We start from the raw sequence: 12,867 nt of genomic DNA, 5'->3' as shown, positions 1-12,867 counted from the left end.
TTCTTATCCATTTGTCTGCCGATGGACATCTAGGTTGCTTCCATGTCCTGGCTATTATAAACAGTGCTTCAATGAACATTGGGGTACATGTGTCTCTTTCGATTCTGGTTTCTTCAGTGTGTATGCCCAGCAGTGGGATTGCTGGGTCATATGGCAGTTCTATTTCCAGTTTTTTAAGGAATCTCCACACTGTTCTCCATAGTGGCTGTACTAGTTTGCATTCCCACCAATAGTCTAAGGGTTCCCTTTTCTCTGCACCCTCTCCAGCATTCATTGTTTGTACACTTTTTGATAGCAGCCATTCTGACTGGCATGAGATGGTTCCTCATTGTGGTTTTGATTTGCATTTCTCTAATAATGAGTGATATTGAGCATCTTTTCATGTGTTTGTTAGCCATCTGTATGTCTTCTTTGGAGAAATGTCTGATTAGTTCTTTGGCCCATTTTTTTGATTGGGTCATTTATTTTTCTGGAATTGAGCTGCAGGAGCTACTTGTATATTTTTGAGATTAATTCTTTGTCAGTTGTTTCATTTGTTAATATTTTCTCCCATTCTGAAGGCTGTCTTTTCACCTTGCTTATAGTTTCCTTCATTGTGCAAAAGCTTTTAAGTTTAATTAGGTCCCATTTGTTTATTTTTGCTTTTATTTCCATTACTCTGGGAGGTGGGTCATAGAGGATCCTGCTGTGATTTATGTCAGAGAATGTTTTGCCTATGTTTTCCTTTAAGTTTTATAGTTTCTGGTCTTACATTTAGATCTTTAATCCATTTTGAGTTTATTTTTGTGTATGGTGTTAGAAAGTGTTCTAGTTTCATTCTTTTACAAGTGACTGACCAGTTTTCCCAGCACCGCTTGTTAAAGAGATTTGTCTTTCCTCTATTGTATATTCTTGCTTCCTTTGTCAAAGATAAGGTGTCCATAGGTGTGTGGATTTATCTCTAGGCTTTCTATTTTGTTCCATTGATCTATATTTCCGTCTTTGTGCCAGTATCATACTGTCTTGATGACTGTAGCTTTATAGTATGGTCTGAAGTCAGGCAAGTTGATTCCTCCAGTTCCATTCTTCTTTCTCAAGATTGCTTTGGCTATTCGAGGTTTTTTGTATTTCCATACAAATAGTGAAATTATTTGTTCTAGTTCTCTGAAAAATACCATTGGTAGCTTGATAAGGATTGCATTGAATGTATAGATTGCTTTTGGTAGTATACTCATTTTCACTATATTGATTCTCCCAATCCATGAACATGGTATATTTCTCCATCTATTTGTGTCATCTTTGATTTCTTTCATCAGTGTTTTATAGTTTTCTATATATAGGTTTTTTGTTTCTTTAAGTGGATTTATTCCTAAGTACTTTATTCTTTTCATTGCAATGGTGAATGGAATTGTTTCCTTAATTTATCTTTCTGTTTTCTCATTATTAGTGCATAGGAATACAAGAGATTTCTGTGTGTGTATTTTATATCCTACAACTTTACTATATTCATTGATTAGCTTTAGTTATTTTCTGGTGGAGTCTTTAGGGTTTTCTATGTAGAGGATCACGTCATCTGCAAACAGTGCATCTCTCCTGTATTTGGCTGAATGTGTTCATTTTGTGGACTGTGACAACAACAGCTTGCCATCAATTGTACTTTGGATCTGTCTCTCCTGTCATCAATTGTACGTGCAAAAGAAATATAAAACAATATTACTGGTAGACCAAGGAAACTATAATGAGGAAGATTATTTCAGATAGAAGGTAACAATACATTCTACAAGTCAAACAGATATTATTTTTGAAAGTCTGTTTGTTTCTGTCTCTTGGAGGAACAAGGGCCTTCCCTGGTGGCTCAGTGGTAAAGAATCCACCTGCCAGTACAGGAGATGTGGGTTCAATCCCTGGGTCAGAAGATCCCCTGGAGAAGGTAAATGGCAACCTACTCTGGTCAGAAATCCCATGGATGAAAAGGCCTGGTGGGCTACAGTCCATGGGATTGCAAAAAGTCAGGCACAAATTAATGACTGAGCATGCACTTGGAGGAACAAACATTTTTAGAGGTTTACTTTGTGCCATGTGTATTATCTCCTTTAATCTCACAATAATCCTGAGAAGAGGTGCTATTATTTGTATTTTTCAGAGAAGGACACAAGCCCAGAGTAAAATTAAAAGGTTCAGGGTCTAAACAAGATAACACAAAGGTTGTCTGACTCCCAGGCTGTGTTTTCTCACTACCTCACACTGATCACTGAAAACCACCCATAACGTCAAGTCCCAGGGCTGGTCAGAGTCCTCCCCACTGAAGGGTTTGGTGTCCAGGCCTGTCACACTCTGAGCATCCAGACCCTGACCAAGGCAAAGAAACTATCTTGTCCTTTACAGGGCTGCTCAGAGCTTGCAGCGTGATCCTGACAACTAGTGGATAGATTTTATTCTTTTCCCTGAAGAATTACCCCTATCCTCAGAAGCAATCCCTAGAACTAAGAAAGGTTGTAGAAAACTTCTTTTATTAATAGAAACAATCAAAAATTTCATTTTCAGGTCAGAGATTAGAGAGCTTTGAAGTTTAATAATGTTGACTTGGATGAGTTTTTTTTTTTTTAAATCCTTTCATTTTGAAGCTATTGTAAATATTATAGAGACACGTTTTCACTCTATACCCTGGGAAACTGTCAACCAAACACTGGCTTCCTTCTCTGAGTTCTGGTGTCTGAAACAAAAGCTGACATTTCTTGTTTGCGTGCCTGGTTGTTGTTTCAAAACGAAACCAGAACATTCTCAGCCTTCAGGCAGTGCTAATAGCCACAGACAGCTGGCAATTCTGCAACCACAGTGAAGAGGCTAGGGGAAGCTCCCACTAGGCCCTACACACAGATCCGCTGTGTGTGCATGTTTATACATATTTTTTAGTGATGCACAAAATGTAGACTCAGAGAAGCATGACTGTGGTTACAGACTGAACTACCTTCTTGTCCTGACTTTGTGATTCACTGGACAAGCGGTTTGGGGGCTGAGAGAGGAGGGGGCCAGGACCATGAGTCCTTTGATTACACCAAAGCTTTAGAGACATTTCTGGAAGAATAAGCAGATTGTCTTCTATATATATATATAACATATGTCAGGCAACGGAGACTGTTGCTTTTTCCCACACAATCACATGCAGCTATTTCAGTCTCCATGGCAGGAAGAGGCCCTTGACCTGTATGCCTTGTCCCATAAAAGAGTAGATGCAATCATGATGCCAGATCCATGCTGGCAAACTTCGAATGACTTTTTAAGAAATTAATTAATTTAATTGGAGGATAATTACTTGACAACATTGTGATGGTTTTTTTGCCACATATCAACATGAATCAGCCACAGGCATACTTGTGTCCCCTCCCTCCTGAGGCCCCCACTCACCTCCCTCCCTACTCCGTCCTTCCAGGTTGTCACAGAGCACCGGCTCTGGGATTTTCCAAACGACAACAGTAATCAAACAGTAATCATCACAAGGACTTCCCTATTGGTCCAGTGATTAAGGCTCTATGCTTCCACTGTAGGGGATGTGGGTTCCATTCCTGGTTGGAGAGCTAAGATCTCTTGTGCTACACAGCATGGACAAAAATAAGAAACAAATAAGTAAAAATTTTAAAGTAACACAGAAACTATTTTAAAAAATAATTGTCACATTTGGAGACATCTTTCTCAAGGGGAGCTCAATGAATGATAGCCCTGTCTTTAACTCTGACCTTTCCCTCTGAGTCCCTAAATCTCATTGGTCACAGAACAGTGAGGCATCTGCTGCTAAGTCTCCCTCTCTAGGGCCCCCTCATCCCACTAGATGCCCAAAACTCTCTGACAGCTTTGGGTTGCTCAGAACCCCCAAAGTGGGGCATGGCTTTGCTATTCCCTGGCTAGCAATATTGGCCTCACCGGGGGGCTGGTCAGAAATACAGCACCCTGGATCCCAGCCCTGACCTGCTGAATAGAGCTTGCATCTAACAGGACCCTTGGTGACTTGTGGGCATATGTGTTTGTGAAGCGCTGGTCTACACTATTCTCATGAGGGTACAGCTGAGCCTTGGCACCAACTCACATGTGACTCGGGGCATGTCAGGACATACCTCCGGGCCTCAGTTTTCTCATTTGTGGAATGAAGAAGTAAAACTATCCTTAGGTGGCTCCAGAGTCAGGCCAACCACTCACCTCTGGGTCAAATGAGTCAACCCCGCCCCCCGCCCCAAGCCTTAGTCTGTGCTCAGTCGCTAAGTCAAGTCCGACTCTTTGCAACCCCATGGGGTGTAGCCCTCCAGGCTCCTCTGTCCATTGGATTTCTCAGGCAAGAATGTTGGAGTGGGTTGCCATTTCCTACCCCAGGGGATCTTCCCAACCCAGGGATTGAACCCACATCTCCTGTGTCTCCTGCATTGGCAGGCAGATTATTTAACACTAAACCACCAGGAAAGTCCTTAGTTTACTCACTTGCAAAATAGCAATATTAAGTACCCATCTGCTGGAGCTATTGTAGAGAGGGGGATGGATGAAAACAATCTGTATTTTTTTTCCAGTTGCAGCTGTAATAAATTATCCCGAAGTTAGTGGCTCAAGGAAAAAACACTTTTAACTTACAGTTCAAGAGATCAGAAGCCTGAAATGGGTGTCATTGGGCCGAAATCAAGGTGTCAGCAGGGCAAGGAAGCTCAGAGGAGAATCTGTTTTCCTGTGTTTCCAGCTTCTAGAGGTTGCCCACATTCCTTGAGCCATGGCTCCCTCCGCCTTCAATCTCAGCAATAGTCAGTCAAGCCCTCACATCCCATCATTCCAACCACTGCTTCTGCCATTACATCTCCTTCTCTGACACTGCCTCTTGCCTCCTGCTTTCACTTATAAGGACTCCTGTGATGACCAGATAATCCAAAACAATCAACCCATCTCAAAGTCAACTGATTAGTAACCTTAATTCCATCTGCAGCCTTAATTCTTCCTTTGCTGTCTAATGTAACATAGTCACAGACTGCAGGGATTGGGACACAGACATCTTTAGGGGGGCAATCTTTTGGCCACCACATGGCCTTAGGGAGTTATCACTGTGCCTGGCAAGTAGTCAACACTCAATAAATGTTACGTGTTTTTATCCTATTTTATAGGAGCAGAGCAGTGGAGTGGCTGTGTTTTCATGATGAAGTTGAAACAGAGTAGGACCCTATGGGCCCTGTCCTCCACGTCCTCAGCCTGCCCTTTGTCTGTGGAAAAACTCTAGCCAAAGAATAAGTTTAATCAGAGAAGGGAGAAAATGCAGAAGCAAAGGAAAACTGTCCAACAAGACTAAATAATAAAAGTTTAGTCATTAAGCAAAGTCAAGGATCTTTGGTTCCTTCTCAAAAGCTATAGATAAGATTCTGAGCTATGTCCTCTGAGTTGTCTTGTAGATACTACTGAAACCCCCACCAGGTCACAGAAGTTCACTACACGATGACCAGACTATAATCCATGACATAAATTGCCACAGTTCTGAGAACTGGCCTCAAGGAAATGGGAACACACCAATCCTGGAACTGAAGACTAATTGTACTTAAAACAATCAAGATGACATTGGTCAGACCACCAGTGACCAATTTGAAGATGACTGTCAGAGCTGACTGTACTGTTTCTGCATGTAGCCCCCTCCCTGAGCCTATAAAAGCTTTTGCCCTCTGATTGTCAGGGTAGAGAATTGGTCTTTGGACAGAAGTTCACCCTCCCCTATCTCCTTGGTTGCCAGCAACCAAAATAAACAAACTTCCCTTCCCACCAACCTGGGAAGGCTTTTGAGTGTTGAGCAGCCAGACCCCACTTCCTGTCACAAAACAACCGAGATTGTTTCCATAGATGTGTCTTCTGGTTCTGGCTTGTCTTACCTGCTACAACTTTGGCTCCTGTGGTTAGACACACATCCCTAACTAGGGGCTCCCACACCCCCTGACGAGTCAGCCACATCCCAAGTCTAAAGCTTGAGAAACTTTCAGGTCTACGTGTGGATAATAAGTTACAGCTTCATGACAGTTTCAGAGTTCCCTGAATCCATTATCTGAGTTTTCTCCTGAAGACCACCTATCCTCTATCATGTTCATTCATTTGAGAAATACTGAGTACCTCTCAGGGGCTTACCTGGTGGCTCAGTGGTAAGGAGTCCACCTGTCAATTCAGGAGACACAAGAGACACAGGTTCGATCCCAGTGTCAGGAAGATCCCTTGGAAAAGGAAATGGCAACCCACTCCAGTATTCTTGCTTGGAAAATCCCATGGACAGAGGAACCTGGCAGGCTACAGTCCATGAGCTCACAGAGTTGGACATGACTTAGTGACTGAGGACACACGCACCAGTACCTTTCAGGTGCTGGGCACCAAAGCTAAAACAAGGTTGAGACAGCTTATCTCCATTTCTTGATAGAAACCTATGTACCTACAGAGGTGACTTGGGAGCTGCCGACAGGGTTCAGAGGGAAGCTGGGAGGCCCTGGCTTCTCTGAGCCTCACTTCAACAGAACACCTTCACAAGAGACTCTATGGCCATCAGTGCGAAGACTTTAGACCAATTCTTTGTATTATACTTGGTTACCTCTCGGCTATATAACGTCTGAGTGCAAATCATTGAACTCTTTAACAAAGTATTGTGGAGAATAAATCATAATTGGTTTTTTTAAAAAAGCAGCTTCAATTTTTTTTTCTGTTTCACACAGTGGAGTTCTGTGTAGTATTTTGTTTAAAATCAGTGTCCCCTTTCTGGGACCTGGCACTCAGCATGCTCAGTGGCTCATTGTGTCCGATTCTTTGCGACCCCTTGGACTGTAGCCCGCCAGACTCCTCTGTCCATGGAATTTTGCAGGCAAGAAAACCTGGAGTATGTTGCCATTTCCTACTCCAGAGGATCTTCTTGACCCAGGGATCGAACCCACGACTCTTGCATTCCCTGCATTGGCAGGCAGATTCTTTATCACTGCATCACTTGGGAATCCCCTGGCACTCAGTGGACATTTGTGAATAAGTAAACCTCTATGTGTCTGTAAACCACTAATCTAAGATATGAAGCCCCTTTCCAGCTGATTCTCCCTGGTTGGCCCCTGGGTTTGCTAACGCTGATGCCTCAGGTCCTCTGGTCCTGAGTCTGGAAACGCCTTCTCACCTCAGCTCAGTTGCATGGCTTCCCCTGAGTGCCATAAGCAGCTCTCCTTCCTTTGTCCTCATTAGTTTTGACTTCCTCTCTTTTCTTTCCATTTCTAGGCACCACCCTCCGCCATCTTTTGATCCACTTCTGGTATTTCTGGAGCACATGTAGCCCCTCTTACCATCTTTCTGTCTCCTGTTAGTTAAATCCTGGTTTATCATCATAGTAGTTGTCTCAAGTCCCCAGTGATATTTGCTGCCTTCTTCTAAAAGGGATTCAACCTACCCTGCTTCCTAGGGCAGAGGAGAAATCACCCTTTTCCCCTTGCCAGCCCTGCCCTCTCCCCCACTCATCCATACCCCACTCTCCCTCCCCCGCCTTACCACAGAGCAACAACAACCCTTACATAGGGCTTCCCAGGTGGCTCAGTGGTAAAGAATCCACCTGCCAATGCAGGAGACGCAGGAGACTCGGGTTTGATCTCTGGGTTTGATCTAGGCAGATCCTCTGGGGGAATGCACACCAGTATTCTTGCCTGGAGAATCCCATGGACAGAGGAGCCTGGTGGGCTACAGTCCACAGAGTCGCAAAGAGTCAGACACGACTGAGTGACTAAACAAAAACAACCCTCACACAGATCTTCACCCCAGGGGATTTGGAATTACTTAAAATTAAGCTGTCTCATCATTCCCTTCCAATCATTTCTAATAACACCTTATATTTATAGCTCTTTTGAGTTCACAAAGTTCTTTGACATTATTGCATTTAATTTGAGATTCAGACGCTCATATGAGGTAAGCAAGGCAGTGACTTTTTCTTCTCTTTTTTGCAGAGAAGGAAACCGGCTCTGGGTGAAACAGCGCTTTGCTGAAAGCCACTGCGGTAAAACCAGCTGCAAGTTGAGGTTTGCCCAAGCACAACCCTCTCTGCACTGTGTATTTGGCCTCGCATCCAAAGAGTAAGAAGGTTCAGGGCCTGTTTCATGTTTGTTTCAGAGGTGGAATTGGCAACTGAGCAAGTTGCTCTTGATCCTGGCTCTGGCTGTTGGAAAACTTGCCTTGCCCTCCTCACATTAGTTGCCTGTTGAATTTGGAACCTGAAACAAAGAAATCTTCCGTTTGCTTGTTTGCACTTTATATTGTTTCCTCCTTTGACTTCATAGAAAAGGAAGAAGCTGGAAACTTGCATTTCTGTCAGTTACAGTCACTTTAATTAGACCATGACACTTGAAAATTAAGCTTTGTCATGAAAAGCAAGTTTCTTCTGTTGGAAAAGGACAGCCTTTTGGAGCCAATGAAGATAACATAGTTTGGCAATATTCTCCACAGCACACCCTTGACCTGCCACAGAATAGAAGGGTAGTTAAGATACTGTATCTGAATTATTTGGTAACAGAAATAAATTCTCCTAGTCTCAGGACTCCAAACATTAAGAAATACAAATGTAGGCTGTAAGGGATCACTAGACAGTCAGTTTCTGTCATTTCTGTTCCCTCTCCTCTGCTTTCCTTGGAGAAAGCTGTACAATTTGGGTTGTTCTCAGAACCTTAGGATTTTCAAACTTTTTTTTTGGGGGGGGGGGTTAAAAGTGATAAAGAAATGACAGATTACACCTTCAGAGCCAGGCAAGACGGGTGGAAACTGTTGTATTCTGCTTGGTCACCCTAAAAGCTAATCAGTTTTCAGATCAGCTTTCCTCTTACTGAGTCAGGCTGGGAGCAGAATAAGAAATAAATGGTTCCAAACTTGAATGCAAAACAAGAAGTACCTCTGACTAGATGGTACTGAATTGAATGAATGGATGTAGAATGTTTTTCCATCAAAGGAAGAACCTGGTGGTTCTGGATTAGGAAGAGAGGAGTCAGTGTGATGCAGTCATGACTTAAATAAACATATATTATAATTTTCCCTACTGAAGGGCCTAGACAATGACACCTCAGTAACAATAAACACACCATGTGCCCAGATATAGGTTTCTAAGTGCCATTCCCCTGGATTCGTCATGAAAAGGAACAGTTTCAGGGCTGGAGAAGGGAATACAAGATAAGCCTATGATATGCCAGAAAGTAAAAAACAAAGACTTATAGGTATTTGCTGGGGCCCTTGCCCCAGCAGGATCCAGGCGTACCCTCAGGATGAACAGCGTCAGCAAGTGAGAGAGAGAGAGAGAGAGAGAGAGAGACCAGACCAGGATGTGCAGCAGAGTCTGGCCGCATTTTATTTTTCACAGTAGCTTTTTTTTTTTTTTTCACAGTAGCTTTTATACCCTAAGTTAGTACATTTCTAAGGGGAGATGAAAGATAAGCATACAAAGTTTAGTTTAACATTATGTCAGTTTTGTCCTTCATGAAACCAGGGTGTTTTCTGCATACTTCTTTGTTCATGAGAGTTTTCTTTCATAGTGGATCTTTGTACATTATCTTCTGGCCTTGGGGCCTATTACCATTTTATGATCTAGGTGAAGGCAAAACTGTTTTTATTGTTCTATTTTGCCTTGAGTTTAGCAGAAAACAAAAAAGTTGCAGTTTCATGGTGCAGCAGGTTGCAACATAGTAGAAATACAATCCTGTTAACACAAATGTCAGCCTTTTTGCAAAAGTTCTCAGCTAAAATAATCTAAAAAATTTAGCACACAAAGACTCTGTGGCTCTGGTGAGGCAGCCTCTGTTTTAGAACTCTTGATTAAAATTAACAATTATCTTATTGTTTCCACACTAGGGCTAAACTCTTATTTTTCTAAATCCTTAACTATATTAGCAATAGTTTTTACTGCACAACCTCAGCACAATAACAGCAATCAAACATTGATCCAATAACCACTTTTAGAATAATAATTTTTGTGTTCTCTAATAGGGCTTTTTCACCCCCCAAAGGGCTCTGTGCCTATCAGGGCCTTTTGTGATCAGGTTTTTTATGCTGTTTATGATTAAGGTGTTGTGAGCAGTCGTGTGCATTAGTACGCATCTGCCAAACAAGCCAGAATGCCAGCAAAAGGGCTTTTACTTGAAACATTTCCTTCATTCCTGGCCCCTTCACAGGGAACCAGCGTCCAGGAGATTTATTAATTAGGGTTCTATGTTGGTCTTTATTTAGTGAAAGAGGAGCAGGAGAGCTCTCGGCAGGCAACACAAGAATCTGCAGTGGGCAAACAAGAACAACAGCATAAAAGTGGGGAGGATATGGGGTGGGGTAGAGGCCAAGGCCAACCTGGAGGGTCCCTTGTATCCTGAATGGCCTTGCGTGTCAGGTTTTTTCCTCATGACCTTGTCATGGATGGGATCCTGAACGGCCTTGCCTGTCAGGTATTTTCTTCATGACCTCGTCATGGGTGGGATCTCCCACAACGGCTCCCGGCAGGTATTTATAAAAAATATCATGCAGGGACTTCCCTGGCAGTCCAGTGGTTAAGACGCCACACTTTCACTGCATGGGGCACAGGTTCAATCCCTGGTCAGGGAACTAAGATGACTCATATGACACAGCTTGGCGGAGAAATTTTTTTTAAAAAGGCATGATCATACAAAGACATTCATGAGTCTTCAATGCATATTGGTCAGTGAAAGAAGTTGGTCTGAAAGGGCTACATACTGCATAAATACTGTATAATTCCATTTATGTAATATTCTGGAAACTGCAAAGCTATAGAGAGGCTAAACAGAACAATCTAGGGTGGGGAAGAAGATTGACTGCATAGGTGAAACACAGGGAAACTATTCTGAAAAGTAAAGAAATTTTTTTACAACATAAAAAATCACTTTGAGACTTATCTGTTTTCCAACTTCAGATTTTACTGTATAGAATTTTCTAAAAGGAAAGAACACACAATATACTTACATATGTATGTATTATAGACTATATAGGAAGAGCTAAAAACTGCAAGTGTTGATGTGTAGGGTTTATAAATGCGTGTAGGCAATATCTTGGGAGAAAGAGTATAATAAGGTTTCAATACATATTGCAATTTGTTTAATAGACTGATTCATTTGATTCAGACATCACCTTAGGTTCCATGAAAAAGAGAAAGTGTTACTCTCTCAGTCGTGTCTGACTCTGCAACCCCATGGACTATAGCCTACCAGGTTCCTCTGTCCATGGGATTCTCCAGGTAAGAATACTGGAGTGCCGCAAAATGCCTAGGTATTACCCCACTGAAGATGTGCCTCGGAAACTGTTGAGTCACGGCAAGAAACCGTTCAGGAAACATGTGAGGAAGCTGCGCGCCAGCATCACTCCTGGGACCGTTCTCATCATCCTCACGGGGCGCCACAGAGACAAGAGGGTCATTTTCCTGAAGCAGCTGGGCAGTGGCTTGCTACTTGTGACTGGGCCTCTATCCCTCAATCGAGTTCCTCTGCGTAGAACACACCAGAAATTTGTCATTGCCACCTCTACCAAAATCGATATCAGTGGTGTGAAAATCCCAGAACATCTCACTGACACTTACTTCAAGAAGAAGAAGCTGCGTAAGCCGAGACACCAAGAGGGTGAGATCTTCGACACAGAGAGAGAGAAATACAAGATCACAGAGCAGCGCAAGGTTGATCAGAAAGCTGTGGACTCACAAATTCTGCGAAGAATCAAAGCTGTCCCTCAGCTCCAGGGCTACCTCCGCTCTGTGTTTGCTCTCACAAATGGAATTTACCCTCACAAAGTAGTATTCTGAACTTCTTGCAAAGAACCTAATTAAATAACTTGTCCATTAAAAAAAAAAAAAAAGAATACTGGAGTGGGTTGCCATGCCCTTTTCCAGGGGATCTTCCCAACCCAGGGGTCAAACCTGGGTCTCCCACGTGGCAGGCAGATTCTTTACCATCTGAGTCACCACGGAAAGTTTCATACTGCATTGTAAATAGACTGAATGAAGTTTAACAGTGCATTCCAGGGGAATAACGAGGGCAACGGAATTAAAAACACAAAGTTTCCCTCTCCATCATGTCCTACTCCACTGCTGCAAAAAACTTAAAGTCTCATAAAACCTAAGGGACCTGTATGTCACAGACCCTGGGGCATGAAAGGCCAGAATATCATTGATGAGGCTGTCACTCTGCTCGCACCTATTCAGAAATCTAGAACCCAACTATAAAGCCTCTGAGAAGGGGACATATTTATTTACTGTGCAAAGTCAAATGGACCCCATCACATGAGCCCATCTTTCATGGTCCCAGTTGTAAAGGTGTCTACAGAAGATGTAGAGATGGAATATCACCTGAAGCCTAGAGAAATACAAGCCTCACGCTGCTCCTGGGCTAAATCTCATGGTCCTCTGAAGAATAACTTCCTCATCAGCGTGCCTCATCTAGGGCACACACTCACACACCCTTACTCACTTTACACACACTCACATACATTTCCTCCTTTTCTTCCCTGAATACTCAATTCCAAGGCAAACTCTGCATCGCACCATTTGTTTTCTTTCTTTCTTTTTGCCTATGTAAGAAGCATGGGGACAAGCTTACAGATAACTGCGAACTTGTGCAGAGTCAGTATTTGTAAAACCTCTCAAAGTGACTCTTATCACTATCAAAATAGACTAGGTCAGCAGCCCGAAAAGGAAGTAAAACACAGAGGAAGAAAGATGATCTTCTTAAACCGGCATAAACATCCTTATTTATTTGTCGTGGTCTCTTATTATCCTTACTTTTCTTTGCTGGAATAGCATGAATATTTTTTTCATGAGTTGTTATCACCAATTAGCCCAGAAAAAGGATAGCACTTATTTATCACTCTTTCTACTTTCTGCCTTTCTTGTCACAACCATTT

At 42.6% G+C, this 12,867-nt stretch overlaps 1 protein-coding gene across 1 annotated transcript; it reads left to right on the top strand.

The window, feature by feature from the left end:
- The first annotated feature begins 11,221 nt into the window (after positions 1-11,221).
- On the top strand, positions 11,222-11,828 carry LOC122686767 (60S ribosomal protein L6-like). The gene has a single exon (XM_043892003.1). It carries the CDS (start codon positions 11,237-11,239, stop codon positions 11,768-11,770), a length of 534 nt encoding a protein of 177 aa, XP_043747938.1. The 5' UTR covers positions 11,222-11,236; the 3' UTR covers positions 11,771-11,828.
- Positions 11,829-12,867: the final 1,039 nt, after the last annotated feature.

This window comes from Cervus elaphus, chromosome 30 (assembly GCF_910594005.1).
Source record: "Cervus elaphus chromosome 30, mCerEla1.1, whole genome shotgun sequence".
Classification (NCBI taxonomy): domain Eukaryota; kingdom Metazoa; phylum Chordata; class Mammalia; order Artiodactyla; family Cervidae; genus Cervus; species Cervus elaphus.
The sequence above is the reverse complement of the archived record's forward strand: the minus strand, read 5'-3'. Positions and strand labels throughout refer to the sequence as shown.